General features: G+C 36.9%; 1 protein-coding gene and 1 pseudogene across 10 annotated transcripts in view; one reads left to right on the forward strand and one right to left on the reverse strand.

The window, feature by feature from the left end:
* The window catches only part of ATP8A1 (ATPase phospholipid transporting 8A1), a 266,396-nt gene that overhangs the window by 44,732 nt on the left and 202,232 nt on the right, over window positions 1-19,432 (reverse strand). For all 10 annotated transcript variants that reach the window (XM_078001749.1, XM_078001748.1, XM_078001747.1 and 7 more), the window contains 4 exon segments: window positions 11,661-11,844; window positions 11,458-11,568; window positions 2,652-2,726; window positions 2,425-2,547 (listed from right to left, as the gene is read on the reverse strand). In XM_078001749.1, the coding sequence (XP_077857875.1) occupies window positions 2,425-2,547; window positions 2,652-2,726; window positions 11,458-11,568; window positions 11,661-11,844 (493 nt within the window).
* Window positions 18,324-19,028, forward strand: LOC106998318 (small ribosomal subunit protein eS7 pseudogene; annotated as a pseudogene).

The raw sequence follows: 19,432 nt of genomic DNA on the forward strand, positions 1-19,432 counted from the left end.
TAAAATTGGCATGTATTAATAGTTTTAAGCTGTTCAAACAACAGAAATTAAGTTGCCTGCCTCCCAAAATTTTCCACTGTGAGCTCAATCTCTTTTGTTAGTTCTCCCAGCCACACTGGATTGTATGATCCAATTTACGCTCCAATACATTACACATTTGAACTTGTGTTACTCATTAACCTTTGTCTCTTCTCCTCACTATGTCATTACCGCAAGTTTTTATTTGACAGAAAGCACAGGTGGGTGCAAGAAAAATTAGTTCTACTTTTCCATTTTCCTGACTGATACTTATTGTCACATGCTAATCCTTTAACCCCTGTCACGACCTCAGAACCTCCGACCCTTTTTACCATAACAAACGTAAGCATCATCATTCAGGGCAACAATGCTCCCGCACTTGGAACCCCCAGCAACTGCTGTGTATACAACTATGCATTTTGTAGCCATTTGTCCCTGAATTTTCAAACACTTATATTAGATTGAATCAAAGACTTTTCACTGAAATCACTAGAAAAATCCATAAACCCTGTAAAACAGAGTTGGCAACTCATGTATATAAACTATACTCAAATGGCTATAGAAATTGTATAACCGTTTTGGGTTGATCTGATGACTTGTCTGAATGCTTGGGCTCAATAGATAATGAAAAACTTTTTTCAACAATAAAAGATACAAGGAATGATGCCCGCACATTAAAACAATATACTACCCACTAAACGCTTTTCCTGGCCACCAAAATGTGTCCAACTTGCCATGTACAGAAGAATGTGCCTTTGCAGGAATGATTTTGGGTAGTTCTATGAGGATCAATTTATGTTTTTAAGCAAGAATGGCACGGCCAAGTTTGTGGTTGGAGGCTAACTTCAGAGACAGTACTATGGAGCCCACGCTTTGGTAGACTAGGCCTGTGGCTGAGGTTGGTTGGTGAGAATTATTGTTAATAAACTAGTAGGCCTGGAACTTCCCCAGCTCTCAGATCACTTTTTCAGGGGAACCAGAGGCCACAGTCTGATTGTGGCTTGCCATCATTTGCAAATGCCCACCACAGGTAATGAAAAACATTACAGCAATGTGATGAAATTTAATACAAACTGGGCATCACAAATAAATTTAAAAATCCAAAAGTTAAACATTTAAAAATGAAAGCAGAGATACTGCATATTATAAATAGTATTAGTTTTAAGAGAGCCCACTAAAAATACTTTTTGGAACCAATGGCATAAGTTAAATAAACCTTCAGTCTGTCTGTTCTGAGCTAGCCAAATTCATTTACTTAAAACAGTGCCACCAAGTTGTATGCGTGTGTACAGCTGGATACATAGGCACAGTGTGTTCATGAAGATCACATCTCAGAAGAAGAATAACGTCTTGTCCATAAACCTAGCACTATCATTTATGCTGTGAGGTTAAAGGCACCAAAACACCTGTTTCACTTATTCTCCTGGCATATAGAAAATGCCATTGAAAAGCTTTATGAATTCCTAAATATTTAAAATATCCTACGTTAACTGTACTAAATTCAAGACATTGAGTTAAGATTATATCTAATTATCAGTAACATGCTAATAAACATGCACGATATTAAACAGAAACAATTCTGTGAAGGTGTATTTTATTTGTTGCTTTCATAACACCAATAAAATATACAAATGTTAGTTACAAAATGACACCTACTTTGATTGTTGTAATATTAAATTTTTTCCTCCTCATTCACATTAAACAAGAAATTGTTACCAATGGAAACACTTTAGAATATATAATTGCAGGAAAGTAAACCATACAGAAAATGATTTTGTGTGTGTGTGTGTGTCTAGGATAAATGCTATTGGATCACACCCAGAATGTGATTTTAGATAAACTGTTGGATATTTTATCTTGTATTTTTAATTTTATGGCTTGGAAATACTGAGTACTATTTCCCAGAGACTGTAATTTTAATGCCTGACACAATCGATCTAAAATTCTAATGAGGACAAAGATATTTCACAAAATGGAAAATTAGTTAAGGAACAATAAAATACTTCTCACTCCTTTACACACATAAAGCCAGTCCTTACCAGTCCTAGATGACTAGCCCCTGTGAGGAGTGAGCATGTCACCACAGCACTGAAAAACAGAAGGCCGGAGAACCAAAAGGACAATGATTTTTATACATCAGGCCAGCTTTACTGCTGCCTTGCAAACCCAAGTGAATTTGATTACATTTTAATTGTAAAACGCACAAAAAACCCCAAACTCAACTAACCAACAAAAAACCTTCTCTGCCTGTATCAGAACCTTAAGAAATATGACTTGCCATAGTCAGTACCCTGGAGTTGTCTCATGCTAGTATATCCTTGGCCTTGGAAAACCACATGCCCCATATAATGAGGGCAGTAAAAACAGACCCACCAAACATGTCCCAGCCAGGGCACCACGTCCTACCTTGGTGTTGAAGTCCAGGGCATTCTGAGATGTTTTGTATAATTCAGGGTACTTCAACATATTCTCTTTTCTGCACGATCTCTCAAATATTCCAAGAGTTAAAGGAGGCATTGCTGTAAACATCTAAAGCACAGAAACTGGTCATTATGTCAAGCAGCCAAATGCAGGGTGAACCTTTATCTCCAAGTATTCAATGAAACAGGAATTATCAAATGTCCTAAACTTACCACGTTATAAAGACCTATACACCATCTTTCAAAGAGGATCTGTCCAGAAAAGCCATTAACAAAGGCAAACCAGATCTAGGAAAAAAACCCAAAACCCCCAAAATTAGAATACAAAAACATAAATGCATTGCTTAGAATCTGTTGTATACTCAACTGCTGCATAATAGGAGCATTAACATATTATACTCATGATTCTTTTGAAAATGACATTTCTTTGGTTTACTTTCTGATTCAAAGAGATGCTTTCATAGGGTATTTGTTATTTATGTCAGAATTGGTCCTGCTTGCTGAATCAAAAAAGAAATATATGAACAGGAAATCACGATTTAAAAATGAGAAACAATCTTGTTTTTCTTAATGGTACTTTTAGAGAATATATGTATATCTCATTAAATTTTTATAGCTTCAATTCCCTTAAAAATATCAGGATGCAGTTATTTAAAGATTGTTTTTTAAAATTATAAAAGTAACACTTGTTTATTTGGGAAATAGTTTCCTGCAATAATACAATCACTATTTTCATCTGCACTGGTTGTATAGTTCACTTAAATTCACAAATTTACCTTACTGGAAACCTGCATACAGAGAGTGTCATACTCTGCTCCTCCCCCTTAATATTATGTAATATGCATTTTCTTAAGTTGTCACATATCCTTTAAAATGATGTTAATGGATGTATAACCTCTACAATGCGGATGTAACTATTTTGGACCTTTAGCTGGCTTCCAGTTGTTTGCTATTATAAATAACTCTAAACTGAAACCATACATATCTCTTTTTCCTTAGGGTGAATTCTCAAGGTGGAATAGGTCAAAGTACATGAGTTTTCTTAATAGTTCTTGATAATCACTGCTGCTGGAATGTTAAATTTGAGGTTATATATTAAAATATTTTACTTAAATTTTATTCACTGATAGAACCCTATCTTGACTAGAGCATGATGTTCTTACATATTTTACAATTCTCTTTAAAAGAGAAATCTTAACTTTGGAAACAAAATTAAGGGACAATATGGACAAAAGTTTCTCCAGCATGTTTAAAACATAAGAAAAATTAAAGTGACTATTAGTAAACAATAGTACCTACATTATAGTTTTTAAAAAGCAGACCTGACGTATAACTAAAAATCAAATGCATCTGGGAGAGTACAAAGCCTGGCCCAGCAATGAGATTACATAAGCACAAATACAAAAACAAAACCTAACAACAACGACAACCACAAAACTGTTAGAGGAGAGCAGTCTTGACATGCGGCTCAAGTGAAATTTTGAATCAGAGTTGCAGGGAATTTGCTACACTTCACGTCTCATTTAACCTCATTATGGAAGCATGAATTGCTACAAATTCACCATTTATCAATATGTACCCAGGCTGGCCTCCCTATGAACAGGTTCTGTACCCATACTGATCTTCCTTTTTATAGTGGAAAGGAATGATTGAGCATGTATAAAAACTAATGTCTGCTTTATGAGATGGAAAAGAAAACAAAGTAGCAACAGCACATTAAAAATACGTCCAAACTGTGTTAGAGCTGTAACACATATTAACTACAACAATAAAACAAAAGCAGAGAAATTAGAGTCAAATCTGAAATTCTTACTTGCTTTGCTACATGTATTTATGGCAAATTTTTGATAATTTGCCCTAAACAAACAGCCAGATCATTTGATGCCTGCAAACTTTAAAAGAACTGAGTATCTTCACATGAAGTGAAGTTTCTTCTTTCCTGGCGAGTATACACAAATTGACAAAACAGACATTAATGCTCTCTATTGTGTTTTCACATTTGGCCTGAGATGTGGATTATGTAAATACCTATTTGGGATACTCAGAGTGATGGGGCTATTTTCCACGAAGGCAACTGTGATCTACTGTAGTAATTCATTCTAAAAAGCTCTTTCAGATTTCTTAAGGTATGATGGAAATATAAGGAATTTCAAAACAAACTTTCAATTATGGCCTCTCTAATCTATGAAGACACAGTCTAACCTTTGTTGGTCTGAAGAAAGCTGAAGCGCTCTGCATACCAAATTCGTCTAACGGACATGATTTGGCTCAAAGGTTGTAGCTCTAAATGCATTTGCAATCATCAATACTCTACAATGAGAAGTTTATGTTAGTTTGTGTGTGGGCAAACATTAGTAAATACGAATGGTCCCCTAGCTTCTTTGTACCTAATATTTGGTGCTGATTCAAAGGCTACTATGAGCTTGAAATTTAAGATCCTCCTTCAAATCAATATTTACAAGTTTCAAATTTGAAATAATTTGCAAGGAAACATGTTTGTTTCCAAAGTGTATTTTAAAATGCATGAACTGCTTTATGCTTTATGGCAGTTTTTAAGTGGAAAGCTATCAACACATTTTTATCATTTTATTTTTCCTACTGAAAGGTAGGTGAACATGTTTTTAGAAATGTACTTCCTGAATTTTTAAGAGTTAATATTTTAATTTACTTTTAAAGAAGAACAAATGACTAGGTAAGAACAGAAACTTTAAAGAGGGTACCTTACATTTTCACACCAATATTTTGACATTCAAGTTTACATATCTTAAAGGAGAAAGAGAAGGTCTTTAACAGTGAAGTAGTCTACCGGCAGGCGGATTTCAAGTTAGGCTGAGATTGTAGTTAATATTAGGAACATATCCCTTGCAAAATAAAACAACACCTACATTATCCTAAATACATAAAAGTACCTTCTCTGATTCAACCAGAGCCATGGATTCAGAAAGAAAACACCAATCCCTCTGGGGAGGTGTTTAGTTTATTTAAATTCACAGGGAATTCAACTCCCAGCACCACTTGCTGGGACAGTATCACCTTATTGACTTTTATCAAAGCTTCTGGAAATTAGAAACACAACTTGGTTTTGAGATCTTCCCAGAAAACTTGGATATGGCCAATCATTTGAAAGAAAAGGTCTTATTTTACGAGGAAGGAGTCAGACATATCAGAGAAATAAAAAAATCTCTCTTTAAAAAGAGCCAATAATTTAAACGAACACCTAGAGCTGCCCCTGGGCAGCTCCTGTAAGGAAGAGCTTTATACAACGATCTGACAAATCTGTATTCGTCTGGCTGTAATTTACAGCCATGGAATATCTAGATAGTGACATTCCTAAGCAATATAGCAACGAGAAAAGCAGTGTTTGTAGTTTTTAATCCATAAAATGCATAGTGTTCAAGACTATTCCTTTATTAGCAAAGAAATTTTAGACCTGCTTCTCCTGGCATTATTTTCTAAATTCCACCTCCCAGTAGAGGCGTGGCAGCTAAAGCTTTACATTCATTTTCCTGATGGAGCATTTCTGCATATTAAACAGCAGCTTACAAATAGTCAATGAGTCCTCTGCTCCCACGCCTGATCAGCACAAAAAACTGAAAGGAGAGATTCGAGACTGGCAGTTGTCCTCACTAGAGACATTCAATGATGTGTTTTCTGTCTATTCATTCACAGTATTGACATGAGCCATTAACATCTGCAGAACTTGTTTTAGCTGGCAAAAGTTGGGTATCTGGGAATTGATTTAAAAGGTCATTTCCAAGACAGTTGAATTATATTCAAAACACATTTCCACAAACTGTTGAGAAAAATAAAAATGAGATTTCAAGTAAAGTTTAGAACTCACTTCCTTTTCAATGTGTAAAGAATTTGATCAGTGTCAAATATCTCGTGAAGAGGTTTTAAAATCAAAGGCAAGTGAAGTTTAGGGTTAATCAACCACAAACCACACAATGCTGGGCGTGAAACATGGCATGAAGATTGTTTTCATTTGAGTTTAATGTTTTTATTTTCTCATTAGTACATAAATTTTGTCTACTTCATTGTTGTCAATTTAGATTTAAAAAGCGACAAGTTGAGCATTCTTATTTTATAAAATTATCTTTTTATAAGCAGATTTATTGCTGGCAGTGGCTTTAAATTCCTGGTATCTTGATAAATCTATGTAAATAAACTGTATAAATTGATATTTGTTTGAATGTCAGTGTTCTGGAATGAGAAGAACATATAAATAGAAAAGCTAGATATATAGAAGGGATTGAGAATAGAAAAATAATTAACTTTAGAAAAGAACTACACATTTATATAAACAACAAAGAATATTTTTTTGGATCTCATAAGCTATTTTAGAAGTACATTTTGCTTCAAAATACAGACTATTCCAGACCAAATCTAGCAGTAATGAATGAGTAAGTTCATTTAAGTACCTTGTTTATATTTCCACGTATTAGGTTATTTTATCTAACAGGTTGTAACCTTTTTAGTGACCATTATACAAAACTGCCTGTACACTTCAAAACTAAGTTTCAGTTTTACTAGCCTGACTCATAAGAACTATGCTCAGTCAACATTTAACAAGGAGATAAGCATTCTGACAGAGGCACAAAGAACAGGTGAAGCAAATACACACCAGCCCCCAATGAAAGTGTCAACATACTGACTTTGTTTATACTGTTACTTCTCAGAGTAAAGGATAGAATATGATTTCCATATAGGAGATGGCTGGATCTTTTTTTTTTTGAGACAGAGTCTTGCTCTGTTGCCCAGGCTGGAGTGCGGTGGTGTGGTCTTGGCTCACTGCAACCTCTGCCTCCCAGTTTCAAACGAGTCTCCTGCCTCAGCCTCCTGAGTACCTGGGATTATAGGCGACTGCCATCACATCTGGCTGATTTTTTGTATTTTTAGTAGGGACGGGGTTTCACCATGTTGGCCAGGCTGGTCTTGAACTCTTGACCTTGTGATCCACCCGCCCCGGCCTCCCAAAGTGTTGGGATTACAGGCGTGAGCCACCGCACCTGGCCTGGCTGTATCTTTTTTGACAGATGTGTAGAAACAGTTAACAGATAAAATGGTAAAGTGGCAGGAATAAACATCTATTTGTAAGGGAACCCTCGGCAGATTTATGAGGGTGTGGTGGGTCCTTGACAGGAGTGGGAGATGGAGGTTTCTTAACAATGGGAAGGCCATTGTCATGATCTGCAGAGCTCCAACAGGAACATGAAACTGATAACACCTATAATTATTATACATATAGCTTCTGACAATAAAAAGGCCACTTTTTACAAAAAGGCAAATAACATATTTATTATGCCTTGATTAACCATTCAGTTCACTTATCTACCATTGCTGTGCTGCCCAGCATGGTAGCCACTAGCCACACGTGCTCTTGAACACTTAGATGTGATTAGTCTAAATCGAGATGTGGTATAAATGTAAAATATACTCCAGATTTTGGAAACTTAGGATGAAGGATGTAAAATATCTCATTAATATTTTTTTTTACAGTGATTACAGGTGACAATGATAATCTTTTGAATACATTGAGCTAGATAAAATATTCTGACATTAATTTTTATTTTTCTTTTTGCTAATGTGGTTTGCATTGTATTTCTGTTGGCAAGTAATACAGTTTGGCTGTGTCCCCAGCCAAATCTCATCTTGAATTCCCATGTGTTGTGGGAGGGACCAGTGGGAGGTAATTGAATCATGGGGGCAAGTCTTTCCAATGCTGTTCTTGTGATAGTGAATAAGTATCACAAGATCTGATGGTTTTAAAAAGGGGAGTTCCCCTGCACAAGTTCTCTTGCTTTGCCTGCTGCCACCCACGTAAGATGTGACTTGCTCCTCCTTGCCTTCCGTCATGATTGTGAGGCTTCCCCAGCTATGTGGACCTGTAAGTCCATTAAACCTCTTTCTTTTGTAAATTGCCCAGTCTTGGGTATGTCATCAGCAGTGTGAGAACAGACTAATACAATAAATTGGTACCAGTAGAGTGGGGTGCTGCTGAAAAGATACCCAAAAACGTGGAGGTGAGTTTGGAAATGGGTAACAGGGAGAGGTTGGAACAGTTTGGAAGGCTCAGAAAAAGACAAGAAAATGTGCCAAAGTTTGGAACTCCCTAGAGACTTGTTGAATGGCTTTGACCAAAATGCTGATAATGCTATGGACAATGAAATCCAGGCTGAGGTGGTTTCAGATGGAGATGAGAAACTTGTTGGGAACTGGAGCAAAGGCAACTCTTGTTATGTTTTAGCAAAGAGACTGGCAGCATTTTGCCCCTTCCCTAGAGATCTGTGGAACTTTGAACTTGAGAGAGATGATTTAGAGTATCTGGTGGAAGAAGTTTCTAAGCAGCAAAGCATTCAAGAGGTGACTTGGGTGCTGTTAAAGGCATTCAGTTTTGTAAGGGAAGCAGAGCATAAAAGTTAAAAAAAATTTGCAGCCTGACAATGCAATGGAAAGGAAAAATCTCATTTTCTGAGGAGAAATGGAAGCTGGCTGCAGAAATTTGCATAAGTAACGAGGAGCCAAATGTTACTCCTCAAGACAATGGGGAAAATGTCTCCAGGGTTTTCATGGCAAAGTTTTCATGGCAGCCCCTTCCATCACAGGCCCAGAGGCCTAGGAGGAAGAAGTAGTTTTCTGGGCCAGGCCCAGGGTACTTGTGCTGTGTGCAGCAAAGAGACTTGGTGCTCTGCATTCCACTCACTCCAGACATGGCTGAAAGGGGCCAACATAGAGCTCAGGCAGTGGCTTCACAGGGTGCAAGCCCCAAGCCTTGGCGGCTTCCAGGTGGTATTCAGCCTATGAGTGCACAGAATTCAAGAACTGGGGTTTGGGAACCTCTGCCTAGATTTCTGAAGATGTATGGAAATGCCTGGATGCCCAGACATAAGTTTGCTGCAGGGACCGGGCTCTCATGGAGAACTACTGTTAGGGCAGTGGAGAAGGAAAACGTGGGGTCAGAGCCCCCACACAGAGTTCCCACTGGGGCACTACCTAGTGGAGCTGAGAAGAGGGCCACTGTCCTCCAGACCCCAGAATGGTAGATCCACTGACTGCATTGTACACCTGACACCGGCCTGTGAAGGCAGCTGGGAGGGAGGCTGTATCCTGTAAAGCCACAGGGTGGAGCGGCCCAAGACCATGGAAACCCACCTCTTGCATTGGCTTGACCTGGATGTGAGACATAGGGTCAAAGGAAATCATTTTGGAGCTTTAAGGTTTTACTGCCCTGCTGGATTTCGGACTTGCCTGGGGCCTTTGGCCCCTTTATTTTGGCCAATTTCTCTCACTTGGAGTGGCTGTATTTACCCATTGCCTGTACACCCATTGTATCTAGGAACTAACCAACTTGCTTTTGATTTTACAGGCTCATAGGCAGAAGGGACTTGCATTGTTTTGGATGAGACTTCGGACTGTGGACTTCTACACTAGTGCTGAAATGAGTTGAGACTTTAGGGTATTGTTGGGAAGGAATGATTGGTTTGGAAATGTGAGGACATGAGATTTGGGGGGGGCCGGGGCAGAATGGTATGGTTTGACTCAAAGCTCATCTGGAATTCCCATGTGTTGTGGGAGGGACCCAGTGGGAGGTAATTGAATCATGGAGGCAAGTCTTTCCTGTGATGTTCTAGTGACAGTGAATAAGTCTCATGAGATCTGATGGTTTTATAAAGAGGAGTTCTCTTGTACAAGCTCTGTCTCTTTGCCTACTGCCATCCATGTAAGATGTGACTTGGTCCTCCTTGCCTTCCGTCATGATTGTGAGGCTTCCCCAGCTATGTGGAACTGTAAGTCCATTAAACCTCTTTCTTTTGTAAATTGCTCAGTGTTGGGTATGTCTTTATCAGCAGTGTGAGAAAAAAAGTAATACAGCAAGCTCCTGGAGGACAGGAACCATGCTTGATTTACTTTGTAGTTGTTGGACTAAGCCTGGTGCCTGGGCTCTGTAGGTGCTACAAATTGTTCACAGAACAAAATGCATCCTTTTAAAAGTGGTATTCCTGACTCGGGTTTTCATTTTAAAAATTATGTTATGTTTGACACATAAAACGGATTCTACAAATCCCTTGCTATCCGGACACAGAAACTAAAGATTCTGATAATTTTTAGACAAATTTCTCATCATCTGAACTCTTGCTACTCACCAAACACAGAAATAAAAACAGATCTGGATAGAGAGGGATCCTTGTATATAACAAAGATCTAAGTTTTGAAACATAATAGGAACAATGAGGCAACAATACTAGCAAAGCTACCTGCATATTTTTCCTGATTGCACTACTTTGTCTCCTCTCAGAATTAGAAGTGCTAGCTTAGTTCAATGTTTCTCATTTCCTCACCTTTTTTAAAAAATAGGTTTTCTACATGTGTATTATCCCTCCATGGTGTATTGCTTTCTTCTGTATGTTTTTGAGCTTTATTAAAAATGCAGTCAAGTTTACAGACTAATTTATACATTAGTAATAATGTATTTTTAAAATTAAATACATTATTATCTCATTAGCAACTCTAATTCAACACTTCTTATCAATGCAACATAACATTTTTAGCTAGAATTTAAACATAATTCTCCACGGCTGACAAACTTTTTTTTTTTTTTTTTTTTTTTTTTTTTTGAGGTGGAGTCTCACTCTGTGGTCCAGGCTGGAGTAGAGTGGCACAATCTCAGCTCACCACAACCTCCACCTCCTGGGTTCAAGTGATTCTCCTGCCTTAGCCTCCCGAGTAGCTGGAATTACAGGTGCCTGCTACAATGCCTGGCTAACTTTTGTATTTTTAGTAGAGACGAGGTTTTACCATGTTGACTAGGCTGGTCTTGAACTCCTATCAAGTGATCCACCTATCTTGGCTTCCCAGAGTGCTGGGATTACAGTCCACCTTTTTGTTTTAATACATTTAGAATTTATAAAAAGTTGGCAAATAAAAGATTAATTAAAACAATGAGAAAATGTCTTCAAAAAGGAAATTTCTTTAAATATGTATGCAAATGACAAGGATTTAAATTTTAACCTGCTATTACCTCGATAATATAGAGCACTATATTCTTGTAGAAGCAGTATAAGATGCACTTGGAGACTCTGTTATAGTTCCAGGCACCATGAATCATCAGTAAATTCTTCAAATATTTGAACTAAAATGAGAGTGGGAAAAAATTAGTATTTTCCTTTTCAAAGCATCAGTTGACTGAGAGGAATGATGTGTTTTGCAGAAATGACGCTTTACCTGAGCTATGGAGTAATCAGAGGAATTAGCTGCCTGCAGGCCTTCATTGCCACTGATACCAACACCAACGTGTGCTGTCTGTATCATGCTGACGTCATTTGCTCCATCACCGATTGCAAGCGTTACGACTTTGACTTGTTTCTTAACCATCTCAACAACTTCAGATTTTTGAAGAGGAGAAACCCTTAAATTGAAACATTATCAATTACTGTTTTCTGAAAAAAGGAATTTTGAAATGCCACTGTGTTGAAAGATAAAAGATGCAAAAGACCTAAATGAATAGTTCTCTGAAGAAACCTTATGATAAAGTTTTAGGATTGCAAATGTTTACTCATCTGTTAACCTGGTTACCGTATTAAGAAAAATTAAAATAAACAAATAAAAACAAGTCTCAGAGGCAAACCCCTAGGTGACAGCTAGAAGAGAGAATGCTTTGTTAAGCATTAGCCTGCCAGAATGCTTGCATTAATATGTTAAAGAAATAACATTTGAGTTCAGAAATGCCTTTACTTCCTAACAAACATCAGAATTTCTAATTCTTCACTTACAAATTAAAAATAATGTCATAAATGCTGTCAAACACTAACTAAATCCTACACAGTAGCTGGAAAGTAAAAGTTTTGAGCTTCTGCAATCTGATCTTACATAATGGACTATATGCTTAAAACTCTACTTAAATTAATTCTCAGACACCATGGTAGATGCCAAATATCTGATTATGGTTCATGGGCTTCTTTTTCTTCCAAAGCCACTAACGGTCAAGTAGAAATCAAGCAACCTCTTATACACATGCGGACCGGGAACAGAAGACACCAGTATCTGTATTAAAATCATATTTGGTATTAGATTTGGAGTTACTTTTCACAGACTTTTTAAAGCCATTTAAATTAAGAAATAAACATCAGGACAAGGGCAGAAGGGTTCAAAGACGGAATGCATCGGCATAATACACTATCTACGCTGTACTGGAAACTCTAGAGGAAAACAGGAAAACTACACAATAAATTGGTCTAACAAACTGTTAAGCTAATAATTAGACAGTAAGAGCTAACTAACGTACATGATGTTGATACAAGAAAAACATTTCAGAGCTACATTATTTATCAAGGTTATGTGGCATAGATGTCTAATAATAAATATCTGCTAAAATATCTGAAACATCATTTACTATTCTATTTAAAAATGAAGATCATAACTTTGAGAGAATCGATACATCTTTGTCCATTTTCCTGATCATTCCATAGGAAAAATTTTTAGTGGCAGATACTCTGCACAGATATGTGCCTTCAGGAGTCCCACTGCCCTTATGAACTGCTTCAGCCAGAGTAGCTCTGGTTTTTATTTCAAGTCTGAGAATCATTGCATTAGACTGTGAATTGCTTGTAGAGTCAATTGGTCTCTTCTTTGTATTTTTAGTACCTGATCCAAAATAGATATTCAATAAATGGTTGCTATATGAAAAAACTATTTTTAATTTTTTCTTTGGATTTCCTTTTACAATCTAGCAATAGTACAAAATGACACAACTGTGAACTCAGCAAGGAAATGAATGCCTATCGAGCCATTAGCAGGCTATTTCACTGTTAGCTTCATTTTTCTTCAAAGCAATTTTCATTTCATTTTCACATTTTATTTAATTTTTCTTACCAGGTTAATATAAACTGGTAAGTCCACTGGCTCTAGGTCAATGTTTAAACATGGACTATAGTTGACATTTAGTAAATGTCAAAAAGGAATGCTCACCAATAAGTGATCTAGAATGGGAAATGGGCATGAATAGAGAGAAGTATTTGAAAGCTTTATCAAATTCCCTTTAATAGTCTAACAGTATGAATACATTATGAAGTCACACCAAGGGTTCAATGGAACTAGGAAACAGTGGTACTTTTTCCATAAACTAAACCTGTGATTAAGGAGAAATCTCTGCAAGGTGAGCTGATATTAGTGATTTTAAAAAAGCATCAGAAAAGAGTTGGACTAAATTTAGTTTTCTTCATGGTGATCACAATCAAACACTGCTTTCACTGCTTGATACTGTAATTTTCAACACCCAAATTAAAATTGGCTGAGGATTTTCATTCTATTCTGTATGGTTAAACCAGGTGTTAAAAACAAAGAGTAGGATTGCCATTAACAACAATGCCCATTTAAGAAAAAAAGATTAACGATATAGTGAGAGACATTTCAAAAGTACACTGCAGCTGCTACTAGCCAGAGCATCTGCTTCCATGACCAAGCTTTAAAAGTGAATGGCTGGCTGGGCTTGTTGGCTCACGCCTGTAATCCCAGCACTTTGGGAGGTTGAGGTGGTTGGATCACGAGGTCAGGAGATCGAGACCAGCCTGGGCTACGTGGTAAAATCCAGTCTCAAATAAAAATACAAAAAATTAGCTGGGCATAGGGGCGCACGCCTGTAGTCCCAGCTACTCGGGAGGCTGAGGCAGGAGACTCGCTTGAACCCGGGAGGCAGAAGTTGCAGTGAGCTGAGATGGTGCTACCGCACTCCAGTCTGGGCAACAGAGCGGGACTCCATCTCAAAAAAAAAAAATGGATGACCGTCTTGGAATAAGGTTGAAGACATAATGGATTTCCCTGACCATTAGTGATGTCAAGCATTTTTTCATATGTTTGATGGCCATCTGCATATCTTGAGAATTGTCTATTCATGTCCTTAGCCCATTTTTTGATGGGATTGTTTTTTCTCTTGCTAATTTGTTTGAGTTCCTTGTAGACTCTGGATATTTATTCTTTGTTGGATATATAGATTGTGAAGATTTTCTTCCACTCTGTGAGTTGTCTGTTTTCTCTGCTGAGTGGTCCTTTTGCTGTGCAGAAGCTCTTTAGAAATGCAAATCAAAACCACAATGTAATACCACCTTACTCCTGCAAGAATGGCCATAATAAAAAAATCTAAAAAGAATAGATGTTGGTGTGGATGTGGTGATCAGGGAACACTTCTACACTGCTGGTGGGAATGTAAACTAGTACAACCACTATGGAAAACAGTGTGGAGATTCCTTAAAGAACTAAAAGTAGAACTATCATTTGATCCAGCAATCCCACTATGGGGTATCTACCCAGAGGAAAAGAAGTCATTATACAAAAAAGATACTGGGACATGCATGTTTATAGCAGCACAATTTGCAATTGCAAAAATATGGAACCAGCCCAAATGCCCATCAATCAACAAGTGGATAAAGAAACTGTGGTATGTGTGTATATACATGTATATATATGTGTGTATATATGTACATATATGTAAATATATGCAAATATACATGTAAATATATGTTCATATATGAAATATATTCCTATATGTAAACATATGTAAATATATATGTGTGTGTATATATATACAGATACACACATATATGAATGAGATGGAATACTACTCAACCACAAACAGAATGAATGAATGGCATTCACAGCAACCTGGATGGAATTGAAGACTATTACTGTAAGTGAAGTAACTCAGGAATGGATAAACATTGTATGTTCTCACTCATATGTGGGAGTTAAGCTGTGAGGATGAAAAGGCATAAGAATGATACAATGGACTTTGGGGACTCAGGGGAAAGAGTGGGAGGGGGACAACAAATTGGGTACAGTGTATACTGCTCAGGTGATGGGTGCACAAAATCTCCAAATCACCACTGAAGAACTTATTCATGTAACCAAATACTACCTGTTCCCCCAAAACCTATGGAAATAAAAAATTAAAACAAAAGACATAATGAAAGCCTTCTTTTCTGATGACTCTGAAATATCAGTTGGTTGCTAAACAAAGATATTGGATTTAAGTGGAGATTCATAAAAAATAAAATACACATTCTTAAAATATTTAACTCAAAGTATAAATGTACAAATTGTGATAGAGGGCAAAGAACCTTACTTTGCACAGGGGTCTGCTGTTTGAAACTCTGCATGTTTTTGTAGCAGAAATCTCACTCAGGCATAGTCGATGGTTTGCTTCACTAAAATGAGACCAGAATGTACCATTTCCTTTCACCCCAGTTTATAGTTAGTTTACTCCAAAATTCGACAGCAATATTTTTTAGCAACTCAAAAAGTCTTTCCAGAGCATTATACCTAGATTTACCAGCAATAACTTTTATTCCATTATTTGGATGAGTTATGAGATATTTAATTAGATGATTATTTCAAGAAGTACAACAGGAATAAGCGTACTAGGGAACAAGCCCCACTTACAAAGCACCAAGTCAATTCATGGAAGCCAAAGAGCATGTACACACCTAAGAGCTTCTGGGTGTGAGCATAGCGTGCTGTGAGTACCTGGCAGAAGGCTGTAGGGAAGGAATGTGGCTGAAAGGGATTCAGGTTTGTCAAGCTGAAGTCAGCAAAAAAAGATCCACTATTTTTACAGCATCCATTTAAAAAATTGTTCCTTGCTACAAGGCGGTTACAATACAGCAAAAGAAAATTATAAGACATTAAAAATGAGTGTAACATAAAGCTTTCTGATATGATTGCCCCTCTTTGATAATTTCAGAAGTCAACAAGAGCTTTAAAAGGCCTCCCTTGATAAGTTAGAATTTGACTTGGCACTGGAAAGGAGAGGAGAATTCACTTCAGGTAACAGAAATAGCACATAATAAATTTTAACTTCACATTCAAAATTATCCAGAATATATTTTTTTCTACTGCTGTGTCTGCACCTCTTAAAAGATTACTCTACTCAGAGTTTATTTGCTTTCTTGATGTCGGTACACTTGCTTCTAGATCCATACAATTTCCATATGAGTCTAGAACTACCTTACCACACAACAAGTTAATTCTTCCTATGTCTATCAAAAAATCACATATCCACGGCTGAGAATATCTAAAACCTAAACAGATGCCAATAGTGACTCAATGTATAATTCTGTAACATCATAAAGGCACTGTTTTCTTCCCTGAGATTGTTTTTTTTTAACCATTTGTGGGTCTGCATCCAGGATTTAAATTATTCACAGTTCTCTTCTGTTCCACTGTTGCCTTTTCTTCTTTGGTAGAAGAGACTCCATGGAAAAAGACTACGTATCAAATGTGTACTGTAAATGTCCCTTTCTCTTCCCTGTGGCTCCACAAACAGAGGGTGGTCCTTCGTGATACAACCTAGACGTGCACTAAGTGTAATATGCTTTTCAGATATTATTTTGGCTGTAGTTTCTGCACATGTTACTCATTATTTTTCTTATTTGCTATGCAGTAACTCTCACTGCCCTGTGAACACTAGACCAGAGCACTGGAAATTTTTACCATTTAAGCTAAGAAATATATAGGTGGTCCATCTTATATGAAGCTTGTTTTGCACTCTTTTGATGGGATTAGCTAAATGAATCACCTTTCTAAATGAAATATGAAGATTATATGTACACATATATATATATATATAAATATAGATAGATGTATAATAAAGGATAATTTAGGGAATTTTTTATAGGTAGCCAAAAGGAATACAATAATTTATCCTACTGGATTGTGTTTTGGGATTAATAACCTAAAAAATTCTTACATATACACAAAATTATACTAATACAATATGATCTCAAAGACATGCTGGAAACTTAAAAATTACTATAAAGTTGCCTTTAGAAGGTAAATCTAGAAAACTTTTTAGGAAGAATATGAAGGAATATAGTATTTTCTAGTTCTCCTGAAATGTTTTATATAGTGACCAAGCCCAGTATTTACTAAATTTCTTTAACTTCCTCAAACTTTAAATTTGAGGTCTGTTCCAGGTGCCTGTTTAGAGGTCAGAATCATTAGTGAGGGGATCTGCTGTGCTTTTCTTTGCAACAAACTTCCTAAGATTTCTCCTGTGAATATCAGTGTATTTCCCACTGACTCATATTTTGTTGACTACTTAAAGAAATTACAAAAGGAGAGAACAACGTAAACTAGAAGATCTTACTTGAATCCTTCTGAACTAAAATTTGGCAGGTTCATTTATAAAATTTTACATTGAGAAGAAATTAAGATAGAGCAAAAGAAAAAAACCTGATACACAAAACTACAAAATATTTTTAATTACTCTAGAAACTCACCATCAACTTGTTACTGGAATGAAAACAGCAGCTTACATGGCAAGTGTTAAAAAATGATACTTAGCAATACGGTACATAATGAAACATTCAACCACTTTTGGTAAGAAATCGCGCTATTCAAATGACTGATGAGTGAGAGCTCTCCTAGCCTCCAAAACCTACATCTGTTGATATACTGTGCAGTTGTGGGCATTCAGGAGACCTTACAATATAGGGATGGAGTCTACAGAATTAAAATACAGATAGCCTTTCCATAGGACAAAAAAGGAAAGCAAATTTAAAAAATATTTCCTTTCTGCAATGCATTTTAGATATAAAACTTCTCTTTTGTGGAATTTATGTGGTTATAGGTAAACATACTGCTGTCTGTTTCAATGATTTAGATAAGTAGTTTAAATAGGGACCGTTTCTATTGATGGTGTGTATTTGATTATACATATATGTGCACGTGTGCACTAATTAGCAAATAGACCTATGAAAGGCACTAAAAAGGAAACTCCGCCTAGTATAGATATTTATTATGGTATTCACACCAGAAAGCTTAGTTTATCTACAATACTGCTGTTCATTTTCTCTTCAGAAAATATCTTCTAGTTATGTTGAACCTAGCACTGTACTCAGCACATAGCAGATTTAAAACCGGTAGCAGGCTCTTCCTAAGCTGGTGCTTAGCAAGGAGAAGGCCATGTTCAGTTCAAACACCATGACTGTGAAGCCCAACAGTAAGAAACCAAACAAGTTAGAAGAGTCTGGCATCTTCCAGGCTCTTCTGGAGCTGGAGATAAACTCGGACCTCAAGGCTCAGCTCAGGAAGCTGAGTATTACAGCAGCCAAGGAGCCTAAGTTGGTGGTGGCCTGAAAGCGATCATAATCTTTGTTCCTGTTCCTCAACTGAAATCTTTCCAGAAAATCCAACTCTGGCTAGTACGTGAATTGGAGAAAAAGCTCAGTGGGAAGCATGCTGTCTTTATTGCTCAGAGAATTCTGCCTAAGCCAACTTGAAAAAGCCACACAAAAAATAAGCAAAAGCATCCCAGGAGCTGTATATGACACAATTTTTGAGGACTTGATCTTCCCAAGTGAAATTGTGGGCAAGAGAATCTGTGTGAAACTGGATGGCAGTTTAAGTAAATTTAAAAAAGGTTCATAAAGGTTCATTTGGACAAAGCGTAAGAGAACAACACGGAATGCAAGGCTGAAACATTTTCTGGTATCTATAAGAAGCTCACGGACAAGGATGTTAATTTTGAATTCCCACAGTTTCAATTGTAAACAAAAATGGCTAAAGTATATTCACAGTAAAAAAAAAAAAAAAAAAAAAGAAGGTAGTGGAACTAAATAAATGGAAATGTTACAAGACAGACACATTTGGCTGGGCGCAGTGGCTCATGCCTGTAATCCCAGCACTTTGGGAAGCTGAGGTGGGTGGATCATGAGGTCTGGAGTTCAAGACCAGTCTGGCCAAATACCAGTCTCTACTAAAATTCCAAAAAAAAATTAGCTGGGTGTTGTGATGTGCACCTATAATCCCAGCTACTCGGGAGGCTAAGCCAGGAGAACTGCGTGAACCAGGGAGATGGAGGTTGCAGTGAGCTGACATCGCGCCACTGCACTCCAGCTGAGGTGACAGTACAAGACTCTGTCTCAAAAAAAAAAAAAAAAAAAAAGAGAAAGTAACATTGCCATTCTCATTCATTTTTGACTATTCACTGTTAAGAAGCAGAA

The sequence above is a fragment of the Macaca mulatta genome, chromosome 5 (genome assembly GCF_049350105.2).
Source record: "Macaca mulatta isolate MMU2019108-1 chromosome 5, T2T-MMU8v2.0, whole genome shotgun sequence".
Lineage (NCBI taxonomy): Eukaryota > Metazoa > Chordata > Mammalia > Primates > Cercopithecidae > Macaca > Macaca mulatta.